Source organism: Centroberyx affinis, unplaced genomic scaffold (assembly GCF_046629955.1).
Source record: "Centroberyx affinis isolate AG114_WGS23_722 - 3 ecotype Tasmania unplaced genomic scaffold, CSIRO-AGI_Caff_v1 ptg000171l_1, whole genome shotgun sequence".
In the NCBI taxonomy this organism is placed as follows: Eukaryota; Metazoa; Chordata; class Actinopteri; order Beryciformes; family Berycidae; genus Centroberyx; species Centroberyx affinis.
This window is the reverse complement of record NW_027278868.1, coordinates 24,500-43,112: the sequence shown is the minus strand read 5'-3', so window position 1 is coordinate 43,112 and position 18,613 is coordinate 24,500. Positions and strand designations below refer to the sequence as shown.

The following is an 18,613-nucleotide window of genomic DNA, read 5'->3' as shown; positions in this document are numbered from 1 at the left end:
CTTAACTGGATGCTTTCTTCTTATGTTAACAACACAGCTCCATGGGGGTTTGAACCAAAATATCCACATCCTTCTTTCTCCTTTGCCTTTTTTTTTTTAAATTATCATTTTGAAACATTACCAAGGTGAATCAATAGCTTGCCAGCTCTGCCTCTCAGAACTAAGTTCAGGGTTATCGGTATGAGGATATCACCTTGTGAGAGTGAACTTTTAAAGGCGTTCTTTTGTTGTCAAATAACAGGAGGCAGGCTTGTGTACATGTATTCTTTTCACACTGACTCATCTATATCATGCATGCTTTGCCAAGAGGAACATTATTCAGTCATCCAAGCAAAGGCCGTTATAGCAACATTACATCAGCCACAAGTTGCATTTCTTCTAACCTCTCATAGTCAGTCATTTCATTAAAATACAATCTGTAAAAACTCTTATAGATACTGTATGTCCCAGTCGTTATGTTTGTTGATGACCAAACCAAATGTTCATGGTGGGCACTGCTGCATTCGCATATAGTAGTTAATGCAGCAGTGGCAGGTGGGAAGAGAGTGTTGAAATTTAGACACAAAGAAAATATTTTATCCAGGTGGACTGTTTTTGCTACCAGTCAGGAAATATGAGTCAGATGAAAAAAAGAAAAAGAAAAAGTGAACATGGGTGAGATAAACCACCCAAAGCATAACAGAAAAAAGAAGTTGAAGAGAAAGAGGCCCAAAACAGACATCATTTGGCAGCAATGCAGAAAGCAGGGACAGAGGGATAGCCAGTGCGTCTCTCTCCACTTATGCAGGGTCTTTGATCTGCCTCGCCATGTGGCTGGTAATGAAGCTTTCAGTGCTTCCATAAACACTGAGTTTCAGCATCATCATTGCGGGGGTTCAGGAAAGGACTGAACTTAATGTTTATATTGTACACCTCTGTCACTGAAATCTCTCCACAGTGAGCCAGCCACAGCTGCGACCCAACACAACCCCATCCATGTTCCATTACTGATAATAATCTTCTCTCGTCTGATGCTTTTTCTCAGCATAGTAATGCCAAACTGATTTGCTGCCGTCTGAGACACCTGCTATCTCTATGTTGTACACTATTAATTGCATCTGTAAACTTGCAGTAAAGTAGCTAGTGAGGTATAGGAAATCCAGAACTTCATTTATTGACAATAAATCACTGCAAATTATTAAAATACTTTGCTGTGTTTTTTGCGTTACTTTTATGGCAACTTACAGTAGATAATGTGGTAGATGTGTTAATTTTATTGCTGCTAAGTCCCTGTAGGAACGACTGCAGCACACAGTTCCTAATAGTATTCATGTTGTTATTGGATCTGTATTTTGTGACAAAAAGGGTTCAAAAAAAGTTCTCTGGAGCCATTTTGCAACATTATTGGCGTTTAGCTGATATGATTCCAAACACAGATATGCGCATGGTGTCCACGGTTGGGAATAACTTCATTATAGGGCAATGCCAGTTACAATATATGTATTTTTCAGAAGTACATGGGTTACTTGCATACCTCTCAGCAACACTACAACATTTCATGTACGGGTAACTGACTTCATGTCTGTCAAATCAGTCTCAGGATTTGTTTGTGTTATGTACAGTATTTACATGATTGTGACAGTAAGTAGACATGATATGAACATTACTTGATAAAAAATGCTGAAAACAATTCATTTGGAGAATATTTAAAAGTATTGTTTTACTGGTCGACCTCTTGCAACTGGAAATTGGTTGCTTGTTATTTGGTACATTTTGCACAATATTACAACAATACACAGAAAATTACATTATATTGTTGAATTATTTTGTAACATTTTGTACAAAAAATAAATCCTATATTGGAGAACAGGTCATCAGTTCCTATCATTTCCAGTGCACAAGTGAAACAGTAGACTCATATCCATTGAAAGTCCTTAATGTTGTGGCTCTGTATTGTGAATTGTGGAAGGAGATGTAAGCTCAACATTCTCTGAATGGCTTTGCTCAATTATACCTCAGAGGAAAGTGGTTCTTCTGTATTGTGTTTTATATACAGTATAATGACATTATTGTGTTGGGCTTTCCCTTTGAGAGTTTTCATATATAAAAACCTAAGTGTATACAGCCATGTCTAAGAGTACCTGAATGTCCATTACATGCTATTTTTTTAGACAAATTTGGCAAGGCAAATATATCATACATGAAAATATTTTCAGCTGAGCCAATGTATATTCACTCCTCTAGGATAACAATGATTCCCACCTGAAATTTGCTCAAAATTCAGCTGGAACTTGGGTTTTTGCTGACCAGAGATGTTTCTTTCTTGCTACCTGCCTAACCCTACAGGAGCCCCGTGTGATGGGCCTGGAAGGCGGTGATGTATGGCACTAGTGAAGCTGCTGGAACAGATGGGCCTTGAGTACAGTAGTGGAGCAATGGGGTGGAGATCCACAGATTGCTCTTTGTTGCTACATTGGCGAGGAGCCTCCTAATCTAGTGTAACTGATGACAGAGGACGTCTTCCTCAGCTGCCCTCTCCCAGGGGCTTATCATTCTCTGCTTCCCTGTATCAATCACTCCCAAGTCAGGCCATTCAGTCATGCTACATGGCCTCACCCATGAGCCTCCCATAATGTCCCCAACTGTAGTATACATAGTCTTCAACAATTGGGCATAACATTGTTGTTTATTTGTTTGTCTGTATTCCATCCCTCTCACAAATGGTGATTTTTCGTTTATGTAATTCATGGTTAATATAATGACAGAATGCCAAAATGAGAAATAAGAGAACAGCAGGTGGAAGTAAAAGTATAGAGTCCACAGTTAATATGGTTTCCACTTGTATCCTGTTAAACAATGAAGATGAGGAATAGCCTATTGTTTGATCAGCTCTGCTGTGGTCGTGCTCCCTATTCATGCGCTAATTTGTACATCCCACTTACCTCTGGCTCATTTTAGCAGCAACAGGAAATGATCGACCTCCCATTGCTAACCCTGCGGGACACTGCTGACCGCAGCACTCAGCGCAAACCGGCATCACAAAGACACCATTACCAACAACATATGTGTGACTGATGGTGTTGTTCTGTCAACCAGAGCAACTGCCTTTACTCAAAAGAATCATCAACATGGACAACAGAGACCATTTTTGAAGGAACACTGTCGTCATGTGACAATTGCATAAGCCCTCGGGGCCGGTCGAGAACCCCCTTAAGTGAAAGGATGGGAATGAGAGGGGATCGAGTGCTGTCAGAGAGAGAGGGGATGGACTGGGAGTGTGATCTAATGCTATGTCAATTTATGGATCTGGCTTTAATTGAAAAGCTTGATGTTATATCTCACAGTCAGGGTAGCCCATACAAATCGCTGTTTTTTAAGAGTGATTAAATTAGTTTTTCGATTAAATTTTACAGGCAATCATTGTGTTGCAGAGCCATGGGAGGAACTTTGAGAGGCTGCAATATGCAGTCTAACCTTTGGATCAGAACCTCTCTGCCTTCAGCGGGTGGCTGTTTCAGATTTATGAGGTCTCTCGCCATTCTTGTTCATCATGAGTAGATATTGAGTCTCAGAGTACCAGTAGAGAGAGTGGGACTTTTGGACTGCAGCTTAGGAGAACCATCCTATTGTAAATCATTTCGTCAGTTCACATCTAACAAAATTTATATTGGGCCTGTCTCCAGCGGCAAAGAATAAATGTTCATTTTCACAGTTTTTCTCTGTTGACTGTTTACCCTTTACACTATGAAATTTTAACTTTGCTTAGTATCATATAGCTAATTTAAAACATAAAGATTTAGCCTATTTATACAATGGGGGGGTTCTATGCATCTTCTGTTGTTTTAGGTATAGCAAAAATATAATGCCATTAGAGAAATTAATATTTTGTCTCAGTCGATTGTCCTGGCCTCAATCAATGAGGTCTTTTTCTGGGATCACTCAGTGTATTGGAGATGTCAAATCCATCTTGTGGCCTCAGCAATGAGTGGAGTGGTGCTGGCTTACAGTCATTCATTTTGTTTTATTGACCATTGAATTCCATAAGGGAAATCACACACTGTTTGAGGCCTCAGTCACATGTTAATGAAAATACCTCTTGGACCCTGAATATATTTGTAAAGGTCCTTGCAGAGTCATAGTCATCGAGCACATTTGGACACGGCTGAACTAAATCAAATCCACACCGCCAGCCTGAAACAGCCACACAAAGTTGGTTTTGCACAGAAATGATCTGAATGTGCCCCTGTGGTATTTTTCTTTTGTATTTCTACTATGGTGTAGACTAACTATTTTGCTGTGGCTGAAACTCTTCTGGGACCTGAATTCTTACTCTCTCATCTTAGGTATTAGTCAGGAAGCTTCAGGAGAGTGGGACAGACAGCAGAGAATAGCAACTTCATTTTCGGAAATGGAGCACTTAATATGTCAAAGCTCAAATGTTAAGCATGAGAGGATTGAGTGAGATTGAGTTCCACTATATCTGAAGGAAATACTGTAAGGAAAAGGGAAAAAGGTTGGTGAAAATAACATCCAACAGCAGTTATTACTTGGTGAAAGCAAATTACAATGATGCTGCTGTTTTAAAGTGTCAATATCGATGCAGCTGAAACTGTGTTTTTGATCGCTCTAATATACTTGTGGAATTTGAATCTACTTTACCACTTGTTTAACAGAGAGGCTCTATTATTAGCAATTCACATGCAGACATTTTTTCCACTGAGGCATGATTAAGCGTAAATACACTTCAGTGCCCCACTGGGCCAAGGCCCTCATTGGACCAAGGGGTGCACTCTAGCTCACTGTTGGGCCAGCATATGGTTTAGGCATGTGGAGAAAAGAAAAGCTGCGCACACAATGAAAGAGCCGGGTAATTCCATTTGCAATTGGACGTAACACTTTGCAACAAGATACATGGGCCGAGAGGGGATTGAGTGTGTATTCAGCAATAATCCCGGTGAGGGGGAGGGCAAGAGGACTCAAGCTGTGCAATTACCAGAAGAAAGAGACAACACAGGGCTCTTCACATCTGCACAGAACAGCGCAGTTATTTCTTAATTTCCTAATTCAACACAACAAGCTGACTCAATATGCCCTGAAACTAGGCTTTCCCTCTGGCTGAATCATTGCCTTATGTGCTTGTTACTCTGCGATGCTGCCAGCTGCATGCTAGAGAGGTGATTTGATATGCTCTATGTACAGCATGTTGACTGTGTTCTGCTTCATTTAGTACAAACCGCACTTGTGTTTTGAGGGACGTTTGAGTAGCTTTTACTGTTCAGCGGACTATGTATCAGGTATACAACTGTGTTGTCGTTTGCCTCTTCCAGTGACCTGTTTTCTGTGGCCTGGAGTGATACCCAGCCTGTCCTTAGATTTGATTCAGCCACAAAGGAGTCCAGTCAGAAACCTGGGGCCTGGAGGGGAAAGCAGGCAGCGAGGCCTAATGATGAGAGGAGGGGATTTGTGGCCAGCAGTAACAACCCTACCGCCCTTATAACACACACACACACACACACACACACACATCCATACACACGCATCTCTGTGTAGCAGGATGGTGACAGCGGGAAGGCCCTCGAGTATCAACCACTTGTCGCTGAAGTCTGTCTACAGAGCCGTGGATACTGTATACAGGTCAACATGGCGGCAACAGTCACACTCATAAAGACATGTTAACTTCATCAAGCAAGACACAATCAGATTATAAGAAGAAGAAGTAACCAAGAATATAAGACTGGGTCCTGAGAGTGTTAAAGTAGTGATGGGATGTTTTAGGGGCTTGGCAAAGGCACCACCTCATCAACATATGGTATAAATGATAAATTCAGACACTATTACATCACAATACTTACACATTATAAAGTGAAAATCAACCATTATTATCCTACACATGTTTGTTTGTGATGTTTAACATAGATAATGGAAATCTGTGACTATGTTTTCCCAAATTATTATTTATGTAAACATTTGAAGTGCTCCAAAATGAGATATCCACCATTAAAAAAACAACAAACACTGTCAAACACTACCTACTCTACTATTGAAGTTTGCAGTCATTTTTTAAGATTGTTGCTTACAAAGTAGTTATGTTTTTGAGGTTCGGATGATCTGTGTTTCTGAAGTACCACCTGATGAGATTCAGATCGCAGCATTTTCCCAAAATGGATACATAGCATTTTAGAATGAACCCCCTCATTTTCTGCATGCTCGATTTTGCTTTTTTTCCCATCTAAAACGCATTTGTTTGCTAGCTAGGGAAAATCTGATTTTTATATTTTTCATCAAGTGTATATTTCCTGTCTGTATTTCCAGAAATCAGTCAGATCACTCATTTTGTGACACCGCAACTCAAAATCCAGGCTGATCAAAACATAGGAATCACAGTCCGTCTTGTATATGTGTGTGGGGGGTAAACCAGACAGGGTAAAATGTCACAAAGGGTATATTACCCCCCAAAATATAAGACCCAAATGCAACTGACGACCAAACACATAAAAAAAACGACAGAGACGAATGCGATTTCCATGCTCTTGCCGTTGCTTACTGTAGATTTAGCATAGCAATAAACAGATGAAATTCTTCATGTCTATAAAATTGTGATTTATTTACTCAATTCTCGATGAAGCTCAGGCTTGAGACTGTTTCATATGGAATGGTAATAAAACAGATACAGCTACATAAGTTATTCATATGTTAATCTTCTGTTGCCAGGAGTCTATTCATACTGTACATGATAAATTCTATAGGGCATCTCACCAACCTTGTCAGGATTTGGATTTTACCTGTTTGGCATGTGTGGGCTGCATGTGTGAGTAGCTTTTTATACTCACCATCATTTAGCTGTGGTTTTAACTTTGTTCAGAATGATCAATGTGTAGAAAATCAAATTAAAGTATATCTAACATTTAACAATTACATGAAATATCCCCATGATTAAATTAAGCTGTATTTTTCTACAGGGTTTTTCCAGAATAGGGTAGAATTCCTTGTTTCGCATCAATGTCATGTGAAACCCTTTCCTCTTATTCCTCGGGGCAGCTTGACAGCATCTTAGTGTCAGGATTTCAAGAGTCCCTGGCTTTTAGCCATCTTAGCTGACAATACCACCATTTCTTGACAGCTTAAATTTATCCACTCCGTTACTATATGACAACAGGAATTTTCTCCTGCCCAAGCCTTCACTCCTCTCTTTCCTTTTCCTTTATTGCGTGGTTATGCCTATCTGTATTCCACAGACAATCAATTATGTTTAATGGCATTCGATGGGCAAAATGAGGCATGTCAGAAAATGTTGAGTCACTCACAGTTTTCAGTGTCTTTTCGTCTAATCCCCACTGGAAACTGGAGAGAGTTCAAGTTTCGACTGTCACCGAGAAGGGACATGGCAGGATTTGGAGGATGGCAGGCGTGGAAGCATTATATGATTAAAGTCTTTACTGAAGCTGTCATGCCTATCTGTGGACTAGCGTCTTAATACAGGCTCTTCCTGTTCGTATTGTGTTCACACATAAAGACATGCTTGGCGCCAGAAACAAATGACCACTGTTGGTAAAGTGTAAGGCTGATCTCACCTCAGTTCAGGTGCTGCCACTTTTTTGTCCGTCATTAAAATCTCAGAACCTCCCCTAACATATTGTCCTCTCCTTTCCCTGGCTCTGTGGTTATATTACACTGTTTGACAGGATGGAAATAGCGTTGTGAATATAGCCTACAAAGTGGAATGCCATGTGGTGCCAATATTCCTTTGCCCGTGTAGAGAGGAGAGTGTGAGCTTCCCTGCAGATCCAAGACTAATTGGCTGGCTCTATAGTTTGTAGAGGCCTGTCCTGTGGCTGTTCTTCAGTGCCCATTCACACCTTTCCCCAGCATCCCTGCAGGTGGAGTGTGAAATCCATTTGTTTCAAAGCAGGAACCAAAGCGCTCTCTGCCCTGTGACAGACCATTTTTTCTGCTGCTGCTGACAGTTCCTATTGAGCTAAACAGGTATAACTCAACGGTATAACTCAGGCTGCTAATAGTGAGTCATTATAGAAACTTCAGAGTGAACCCAAAATGGGTGTTTCTGTCTTGGTGAAATGGCCACCCATTTTTCCCAGGTTGTCCTGGTGATAAGCGGACAATTAGTGGTTCGACTAAGCTTCAGCACGGGTCATGAATCATGGAGTTGCATCATGTCACACCAATGCAACCTGGGCATTGGGAAATTAACCCCATAAGAAGTCAGTTTAATGGCAGTGCTTCCATTTAACGCTCTAGCTTTTTAGGAGCTTCACCAAGGGAAGTGACATAAATAGGTCTTTACCCAACAGTAAAGAGGCAGCTCTTAAGTGGCGCTCTGTTCTTATGGCATGGTTAATGACTGACCTTTTGAAACAGTGTTCAGGGAAAGCCCTGAGAAATGAGTCTGCCATCCAGGACCACTGATAACCTGCAAGCCGACCTTGACTGTTGGTAAACACCAGGCTTGTTTGTGGCTCTCTGTAATGGCCATGTCCATTAGCATGTTCTGGAGGCATCTGGGATGTGCCACTCCTCTGACGCTCCGCAGGCTTATTTAGTGCCCTGGTGCCTGAGCCCAGCTTAGTTTACTTCATGACTGAAGAATAGTACAGGCCTAATGAGAATGAGGAATTCAAAATGCTAAATCACCGCTGTTGAGGCACCACCTGTCTCTAGTGTGGCCTGGTAATTATCTTGCATCACTACTTTCTCATTTCTGCCCACCGAGATGACATTAGCATAGAACAGGAATGGCTCTGCATACGCTAGATGAGGCAGTCGCCTGATTGCATGCCTGTCCTGACCCCCATGTCCAACACACAACCAGCGGAAGCACTCCAGATCATAATGAACCCATAGGATGTTTTCTGGCTTCCCACAAATAAACAAAGGGCTCAAATGTTAGACTTTGTATAAATTAGCATTAATGAGTTCATTATGTTTCTGGACACTGTTCTGTTCTCACAATCAGCACTTCATTAAGTGGTGTTAGACACTTAATTGAAGTTCCTGTTCTGTTTAAAAGGTAGTTTGACAAGTTGCACCAGTGAACACCTGGCCCCATTCAGAGTAAACATACAGTAATGGATGAATGTTTATAAGCAGCATGTGTCAACTTAATCAGCTTGGACCAAGACACAGTAGTGTCTTTTAGAAGGATTTAAAATTAGTTTTGTGATCCTCTGTAATGTCTTGTCTGATGTTGACGTTGACATTGAGTGTGTGGGTGTGTGTATGTGTGCATGCATACTGAACATGCATCTGTGCGTGTGTGTGTGTATGTGTGTGTGCACGCACGCTGGGCTACAGTGTGTTGTGCATGCTGTGCTTCAGTTTGTATGCTCCGTTTCATAGTTGTAAGCATTAGTCTCCTAAGGCGCACTGAGCTGCCCAAAGACTGATTGAGATTGCAGATTAGATTTTGATCCATCTTTGAAAAAAAGAGTGTTGAGACTTGTTTCCTGAATTCACAAGTTGTGTAAAACTAATCTGGGTGCTATCTTTCATGCTTAATACCATACTGGAAATATATTGTGTTGGTCTTGGCTATTTGAGCAGTGTATTTTTTTTTTTTTTTTTTTTTTTCATGTGTCAATCTACCAAGACATATTTGCAACCAAGAGCCATGAACCTAAAACCAGAATGTCCATTGGTTCATAATGAAAAAAAACAAAACAAAAAAACCCCAGAATGGATCAATATTGAATCCATGACCTTGAACTAGATAGGCTTCGGCCTTGTCATTGAAGATACTGCAGTGCTCTGACTTTCTTGTTTTGCTGCCTGCCAATACTATTGGTTTTATGATCGCTGTCAACATTTGAACACCGTCAATCTCAAACAAACTTGAATGACATTACTTTTCACTTCACCTTGCGATGGTGGGACTGTGGAGGAGTGAGATGCAAATGAGACAGCTGATTGTAAAAACACTTCTGATCAGAATATATATCATTTGACAGGATTGTAAATAGCGTTCGAGATTCGCAGTGGAGTGTTAGACCTGCCAGACGGTAATGCATCGCGTGTCACACATGATTGAAAGTAAGGAGAAAGTGTTGCTTTTAATGTCTTACGATAGAAATATATGGAGAAATGGGGCTATAAATAAACAAAACAACAGGAAAATTAACTCCATTGCATTACACACTTGTCCCCTGCTTGTAGATTAACATCCAAACGTTAGATTATTTTAAGATCAACTATCATTTTCATTTTTGTTAGAACTATCCTTATCAACTAACTATCTTGCATTTTTTTCACCCTATCATGATGCTAGCCGTGTCCACTTTTTCTTTTATTTGGCTCTCTTTGCTGTCAACAGACTGCTTAATACTAAAAGGTATGAAGAGAGGCAGGTAGTGTTGCAAAAGAGTTGGCACCACTCCAAAAGTACCCAGTGTGTATCTCTGTTTATTTATCCTGCTTTAATTCTGAATGAATTACTGTTTTTTTTCAGCCTCTTTAGTTTATCCTGTGGCTGGGTTCTGTCAGATGGACCTTGGGGACTTGGACCTAGTAGCCTTTATCGATTCAGGCAAAAGCCTTATGAAAACCTGCTTTCTCCCAGGTCTCATTTTAATGTAGCTTTTGCACCTCTGCCCACCAGATTGTCAATTGGTTTCTGCCTCTTTATGGAGCTGTAGGGGTGAGTTAGTTAATGATATCACCACAGTGTGAAGATTAGAACTCAATTATCTGCCTGTGCCATGGACCTGGGTTCTGGCCCAACATATTAATCACATTTCTTGATAGAGTTGTGGTATGCTGGGGAAGGAGCTCACATGGGAAAGAAAGTGCTGCAGTGGAAAGGATACACAGCAGAAGAACATTGGACTTTGAGTTCTCTTCTTTTTTCTTTTTTTTTCTTTTTTCTTTATACCTTTTTCTATCTATTTAGCATATTTTCCACTGTCGCTAAAAATCTCAATTTCCTCTATGCTTGACATGTCCATGTACAATTTCCTCATGTTTTTCAGGGTGAGTGTAACTCTGTAGGTCTATTCTCCTGTCCTTGACAGTTTCGGCTCTAGGATCAAAAGCTTTCAATTATCAGAAATGTTCTCAAAAAACTGTTTGAGCTGATTGAGCCCTGTAGTCCTGATATAAAGTGCCGTGTTAATATTCAAATCAGAAAACTGTCCTGAGGCTCCTCATATTGTTCATTCAAGTTGATGAATATGTGGTTTCAAAAGAGGGACAGAGTATAGAAATACACTACTGTGCACAGCATTCTCACAAAGCTCTAGCTTAGAGGTTAGAGGCAGTAAATGGCAATATTTGAGCTGTGTTGAATATCAGAGGATCCAGTCATTGTGGAAGTTTGCCCTCAAGACTGAGGAATTTAAGAATTAGCCATATTCTCATTAAGGCAAAAAGGCAACTTTGTGTCATAATACTGGTTTGGGTATTAATTATTTCGGCTGTTGATCTAGAACAGCATTCAATGCATATAGGTCTAAGAGACAGCAGACTGATGAATAAATCTGAACCCATTATCTCTCAAAGATGGCCTTCAGTACTGAGAAATGTCAAGCTAATGCCTGTTATCACGCTGTACTATTTCTGAAAAGCTTTTTTTTTTTTTTACTTTGCAGAAAGTTAAATCACATATTTTTATGAACTGCAGCAAATGGATGCAGGAGTGGAGAGGCACTAACATTTTTTTCAAGACGTTTTTTTTATACTCTTTCATGGCTATATCTGTTGTTGCTACTGCATGTATGCCTTTATTTAGCATTCACCTTGTTTTGTTTTTTTCTTTAATCATGATTAAGCATCATTTGTAAAACTTATGAGGAATAAGTTAATATCTACTGAAGGTCAGTATCTGTAGCAGTCTGCAGTCAGAGTCTGCTTAATAGGGGAGTGTTTCATCACAGCACTCCGGTGCTTCCTGCGAGGCACAGAGAAGGTACGCTTTTGATGTGGTTTTCTTTTGAGAAAAATACAAGACTAGCAATAGTAATGACATTGCCCGCAGTTCGCTTGCAGATGCTGATTGAGGAGTCTATTTTGGCTTCAGGAGCTCTGTCAGTAGGGTGCACACTCCTGGAGGAGGTCACTGTGATCTTTCTGGTGCCCACTAGAGCTGACAAACAGCCCCCCCTCCCAGTCCTCCACCAGCCTTCCTGGTGGAGAGATGTGAGTCCCCGAGGGAGGCCTGCCCTCAGCCAGATGCCAGCCAACGCTGCCTCCTACTGCTGCTGCACCTTCATTAACATACTGACAGACCTGACGAGGACAGGAGAGCTTTATAAAGCAATCATCCCACTCCAGACACTAACAGAATTGCCTCTGTTGAGCCTTAACACTTCTAGTTTTACATTACTTTTTCTGATGTTTTCCCTCTAACATGCCTGCTCTCCCCCCCCCCCCCCCCCCCCCCTCCCGCTCTGGCTGTGATGAGATCAGACAGGAAAATCAATAAAGAAAACATTGTGGTTTGACAGTGACATGAAACACCCAAACTCATGCATGTCCGGAAAAGTGCCAGTTGTCAGAATAGCTTTGGTTGATGAAATAGTTCTTTTTTATTTGCTGTTTGGTTGAACAAGACTTCTTTGGCCAATCACAATGACTGGTCCAGTTATGGATCATCAGCTGATGACAGTGATGTCAAATATTGAGTGACTGTATTGCAAATACAAATAAAAGGAATGCAGGACGGCTACAAACCCTAGAACCCTGCAAGTACAATGCATGATGGGATCGGTGACACTTTGACAATTACATTATGCTCTACATAAATATGTCGTTGTCACCATGGAGGCCATATCATCCATGCCTACTATGTTTATCAGTATATACAGATGTTTGTGTCCCTGCCAGTAGATTAAATTACACACCTAGAACCAAAATGCTCGGACTCATTAGCATTTCTGTCTTGTTCTAACAGGTGTGCGGTGTACTGCAGTGTTACCAACAAAGAAAGTAAAAGCCTCCCACCCACACAACAGGGTGACTTTCAGCCCCACATTGCTTTGATGTTGAGTCAAAGCATAAAACATGGAGGTTGAGAAAAAAAGATAAGAGAGTGATTTCCCCTTTTGTATCCATCCTCTCTCTTTGTGATGGTCAGTGCAAGTTCACTTCTCATCATGAAGCCACTCTTTTGCTTCCCTCTCCTGCGGATGGAGGAAAAAGCTGTACTGGCTTGGCTCGCATTTTGATTTTGGACTCCAAGTTAACTGCAAAAATCATCGCGCTTATTTAAATAAAACAAATTTTCTTTCTTTTTCTGCATCAAGTAATACTAGTGCAGTTCCCGGCGTAGGCTATCAGTGGCTTGCTTTGAGCCCCACTGCTGCACAGAGCGCTGTTCGCTTGTTTATTCAAAGTTTATTAATATTGAACGTGTCGCGTGTCCAATCCGACACCGCACGTCCTTGGGTCCCCAGCAATACACCCGCCAAGTGTGAAGTAGATCGGACAAACGGTCTCGATATATGCAAAGGACACACATGCAAACAGAGATTCCTTGCTTTATAGTACGATAAATGTGAGTGCTGTGCACCTGCTCTCAGACACTGTCCAGTTTGAATACTGTCTAACAGTCTAGGTCTCACATGGTGGTGGTTTATATTCAGCTGAGTGGCTGAGTGCCTGTGTGTCAGGAGGTGAGGACAGTAAGAGGTTTGTCAGGAGGAGAGCACCTGTAAATAATTTAACTAGTCAGGGAGAAAAGGGTCACGGCACCTGAATACATTGCAAGATTATGAAGGCACCACTGGGGCTGTGGATAGGCTGCACACTGCTATACTTTGTCTGAGATACTTACACTGACACTCACTCACTCACTCACTCACTCACCCACTCACTCACTCACTCACTCACTCACTCACTCACTCACTCACTCACTCACTCACTCACCCACCCACTCACTCACTCACTCACACACACACACACACACACATACACACACACACACACACACAATTTTTTCCAACATAGTCCTAAATTATTTCAAATATCAGATATTCAATAGATTGTGCACTCCATGGCTGGCAGTGCATGGCAGAAATAAAACAATCAAGGTCATCAAAGGTATTACAATTGTAATAAACAAGACCAGTCTTTGTATACATCAGATATCTAATGCGTTGTCACATACCAGCATAGTACATAGACCAGCCTTCAACATATCAGCGTGACACAATAAGCGTCATTTTTAGAGAAAGCTGAAATAAACAAAATCTTGTTCAGCAGTTTACAGTATATGCCGCGCTCAATCTCCTAATTCAAATCTCCTATGCAAAGGCACTGATGTTGCCATTATCTGAGCATTTACTTTAGCTGTACAGATTGGAAACATACTGTTGCAGAAAGTCTTTTGAAGGATATTATTAGACAGCCATAATCCACATTAGTGGCATCTGTTATTCCCATGCTCTCCCGCTATCTGTGCAGTCTAATAAATCACATAGCAGTCTACAGTATTGTGCCACAGCCGGGGGTATAACAATACCAGTGTTGATACAGACACACCTACGTAGCAAGCCCCAGCTCTCTATGATCTCTTTCATTTCACTCCAAACCTCTACCCTGCAGCACTCAGGCTTACACAGAGGACACTATCAAAGCAACATGCCACAAAGGGAGAGGAGCACAAGCATATATATTTAGGAAATGCTGCAGTTTCCAGAGCTGTGGCAAATTGGTATTGTTCCGGTTCCTCATTTTAGTCTGCGCTGCTTCGCTGTGCCATACATTATCCTTGTGGACTTTGATGGTGGAAAATAAAGGATAAGGCTAGGATTAGTTTAATGTTACTAATTAACAAAAGACAGAGGAGAGGAACGTACTATCTGGCGCTGGATGTCACACAGCCCTTCAGCACCTCCCTTGCTATTAATTACCTCTGGCGTTTCACTGTCTCTCCCAAGAATGGACAGGGCCTGCATCCCCTGAGCTGCTGCCTGCATGGTCATTAGAAAGGATAGATTTAGCCCAGCCGACTGCTTGCACATCTGCAGTTTTGCCTGTTGTTTGGTTGGACTCTGGGAAGTCTCTGTCCTGTGGTGAACTGCATCAGAGTTAAAGAAAAGACATCTCTAATGATTGTTATTCTTGGTTTCTCAAATGTAATTTCGCTGCTACGTTTCAGATTTTTTTTAATTTAATGCTGTTGATAAGAGACTTGAGGGGTTACGTGAAGTCATTCAGAAAGAGTATTCCTCCACATGTCCATTATTCTCTCCTTCACTATTCTAGTGCCGGGCACGAAAATGAGTCCTACTCTTATCAACGTCCTTCACATTTATTAAATGAATGATCTATCCGGCGCTCGATATCCAATTAAGATAGCAGTTGCATGGGACTTAGCGGTTGAATAGTGTTAAGGAGCGGACTTTAAGTGTAAATTCGGCAGCAGCAGGATTTAGCATTGTCCAGTGGAGCTAAGTTAACTCCTGTTCTGCAGTTGTTCTGCTGCTGTGGAGGCTGTACTACTACTTCTCCTCTCCTGATGGTTCGCCAAATGGGACTATTTACTGAGAAGCCCACTGCTTCCATGTCCCAACATAGCGACTATCTCCAAATGCAACTGACAACTGCTTATATTTATAAGACAGAAAAAAACACACCTTCCTGTGAAGTTCCAGTGCAACTACGAGAATAATTTGGGCGCAGATTTGGCGCGGTTTGAATCTCTTTTTGGCATGTGTTTGTATCAACCGGATGCACACCAGACAACCAGTTAGCTGTTAATAGCTATCCTATTGTTTGACAAAGCCTAGGCTTTCAAAATGAGTGTGAGTTAATTGGTGGTTGCTGCATGTTGTCATCTGCTTCCGAGTCTCATCTGTTGTGCCAAAAACAAAAGCGTCTGACTTTCATTATTTCAAAACTTTCTAATTGCTACCTTTTAGAAGTTTTCTGTGTTCGTGTAAAAGATCCTCAGTAATAATAAGTCTGTGTTCTTGAGCTTTGATTCATATTTCTGTGGCAATGGAGTCTCTGCAAGCTGACCTCAAGAGAATACTGCATGGCCAGAGGGCCTAATCCAGTTACAATGTGTGCACCAACCGTACTTTATCACCGGGAACAGTATCTACCCCTCCTCAGGCTGTGAGACCACACTCTTGAGAGAAGATGCCTCCGAGCTCTACTGTAGTCTTGGATCAGGTTGTCCTAATCCATTCCAAAGCGTAACCACTACATCGTAGGAAAACAAAACTTGCCCTTGGCCAGAGCTGAGGGGAAGCTCACACCTGTCTTCTTGGTATGGTCTCATGTTTTTGCATGCTGTCCAGAGGGGAGAACTGGATGAACAAACAACCCACCATCTCTCTTTGAGTCTCCAGTCTGACTACAGACTACATTCGTCTATGGCAGCTTTTCTTCTTTTCATGAATGACACAGAACCAAACCCTGATTACATAAAATTGTGTCCTTGATCAATACCATCACTTTAGAGAGGCTTGCATCACCCAAATGTTGTTTGTTGGTTCACAGTCAGTGGCTTTTGTTGATCAATAACAGGGTAATGGAAAAACAGGAAAATCTGACAGAGTTGAACATAATAGTGACTAGATTCTAGTTTTGTGGATATGCACTACTCATAAAAGCTTTCCAGACCAGCCTGCTACTATGCAGTTAAAGCAGATATGGCGGAGTACCATCATGGGTGTGCATCTTTGAAACACATATGACTCATGTACTCAGCAGAAGCTTTTTATATGTTTTGAAAGATAATGAGAGACATTCTTGGTCTAACATGTTTCTTTCATAACTTTTAAGTCTTTTACTAAATTAGCATTGCACCAAACAGAATGTCACCAAAATAGACAGGTATGAGTGCATTATGAAGCACTGTTTTTTGTTTTGGGGGTTTTTTGGGGGGTTTTTTTCATAAGAAAGTACACTTTGACACACATCATATGCATATGTCCTCTCTTTCTGGACTGTTTTGTTACATTCTCATTGATTACTCTTCAACCTATTGATTTTGTCTATTGGGTGTTCTTGGCAGTGTAATACAGAAATCAGCGTGCTTGAAACATAAAGTCCCATTTTAAAGCCAAGTTTGGTTTTCTGGTGACAGGAAACTGCTGGAAATTAAGGGCAAAATGTATCATTATTTCTCCATCTGTGTTGAATTTAACGCTTATCACAGTGGACATTGATCTTGTTGGCTGTGCAGGCCAGACCCTGTGGAGGAGATGGTACTCAATCAGATAGGGCTCAATTTTGGGATTTGTTTTTCCTCCCTCAGGCATCTGGTGCCAATTTTCAGAAGGGTTTGAACCAATCTGTGGCTGGAATGTGTGTCATCATTCAGCTCACCTATCTGGCCAGTAGTATCTGTAAAAAGGGACTAGTACAGTAAATACTGACATATTTTCCTCCTTAGCTTGTTTCAAGGTAAATGTCCAAATGATCTTAATGTCCAATATGTTTCACATATCACTGGCCACCTTCCCTTGTTTTATAGTAAGAATAGACACAACTGAGGACCATATCTTCACAGCAAAACAGAAACACTTTGTCCTTCTTGCTCAGTGTCGCTAACGTCTTTCCTTCTGTTTTCTTCCATGTGCTGTCATCCATTTGGCCCAATCCACTGTGCTTGATTTAACACCATCCAGGTAAGTCATACAGTAGCTACAGTCTTGCTGTCTGTTAGTATGGTCTGTTTTCACAAGAAAATTACCTGAGGGGCAGTTCATAGCCTCTAACTGTCTTTAGTGGTTTGAAGCAAAATCAGTTCTGTTGTCTCCTTGCGGCTCCTCAGTATCGATTGCCTGTCTGTATGATTCCCTGCTCTGCACTCAAATATTACCTGCGCTAGAGGATACAGATAAACCCAAAGGCCAGACATTTTAAAGGAAGGTGATATCAGGGAAAGGAGTTGCTCATTAGACAAAGATAGCGCATTGCTGCAGAATCTAATTACGCCTATTTATGCTAGTTTTCATCTAAAATGTATTAACCTGTATGGTCAATGATCCTCTCCTCTCCTCTCCTCTCCTCTCCTCTCCTCTCCTCTCCTCTCCTCTCTTGTCTTTCTGCTTCAGTGACGTTTTGTAATTAGATTGTCATAGCTCAGACTGCTCTTGGGCTTGCGACTGTTTTATATGCAGATGACTCAAATGATTTGTCTCATGATTTCATTGTCACTGTTTACTTGACTTTGACTATGTTGATGTGACAGTGTTGTGGCTCAGGAGGTAAGAAAGGCTTAGGGGAAGCGCAAATCGGAGGAACATAAACAGTGTTTACACAAGAGTGCTCCTGATGAATAATTAGACCTTTTTGTGTTCTTGGAAGATAATCCAATTAGAGTATCCAATAATGATTAACTCACTGTATATTAATCAGTCACTGACACAATGATGCTCCCATTCTTAATTTGATTTCCAATGGGACTCATAGCTGTTCATTGTGATATAAAGGAATGTGCAAAGGCATAAACTATCGTGTCTAGTAGTCTGACTCAACTTCTTGACTGGATTCCCTAAACAGTTTGAATGTGTATTGTTGTTTCTTGTATACTCAACTAAATGTCCTTACTTGTACATTCAAGCTCGTACCATATTCTTTTGGAAGAGCATCAGAAGCACAGCTCCCTGGGGTTAGATCTTAAATAGCATTTCTGGATTGTAAATATCGTGGGAATGACCTTTTTCCAATG

At 41.1% G+C, this 18,613-nt stretch overlaps 1 protein-coding gene across 1 annotated transcript in view; it reads left to right on the top strand.

Annotated features, from left to right (window-relative positions):
- macrod2 (mono-ADP ribosylhydrolase 2) overlaps positions 1–18,382 on the top strand; it is a 245,342-nt gene extending 226,960 nt beyond the window's left edge. The window contains exon 6 of the mRNA XM_071535025.1: positions 17,568–18,382. Coding sequence (XP_071391126.1) covers positions 17,568–17,605 — 38 coding nt within the window. The 3' untranslated portion in view covers positions 17,606–18,382. The remainder of the gene's footprint in view (positions 1–17,567) is intronic.
- The last annotated feature ends 231 nt before the right edge of the window (positions 18,383–18,613 follow it).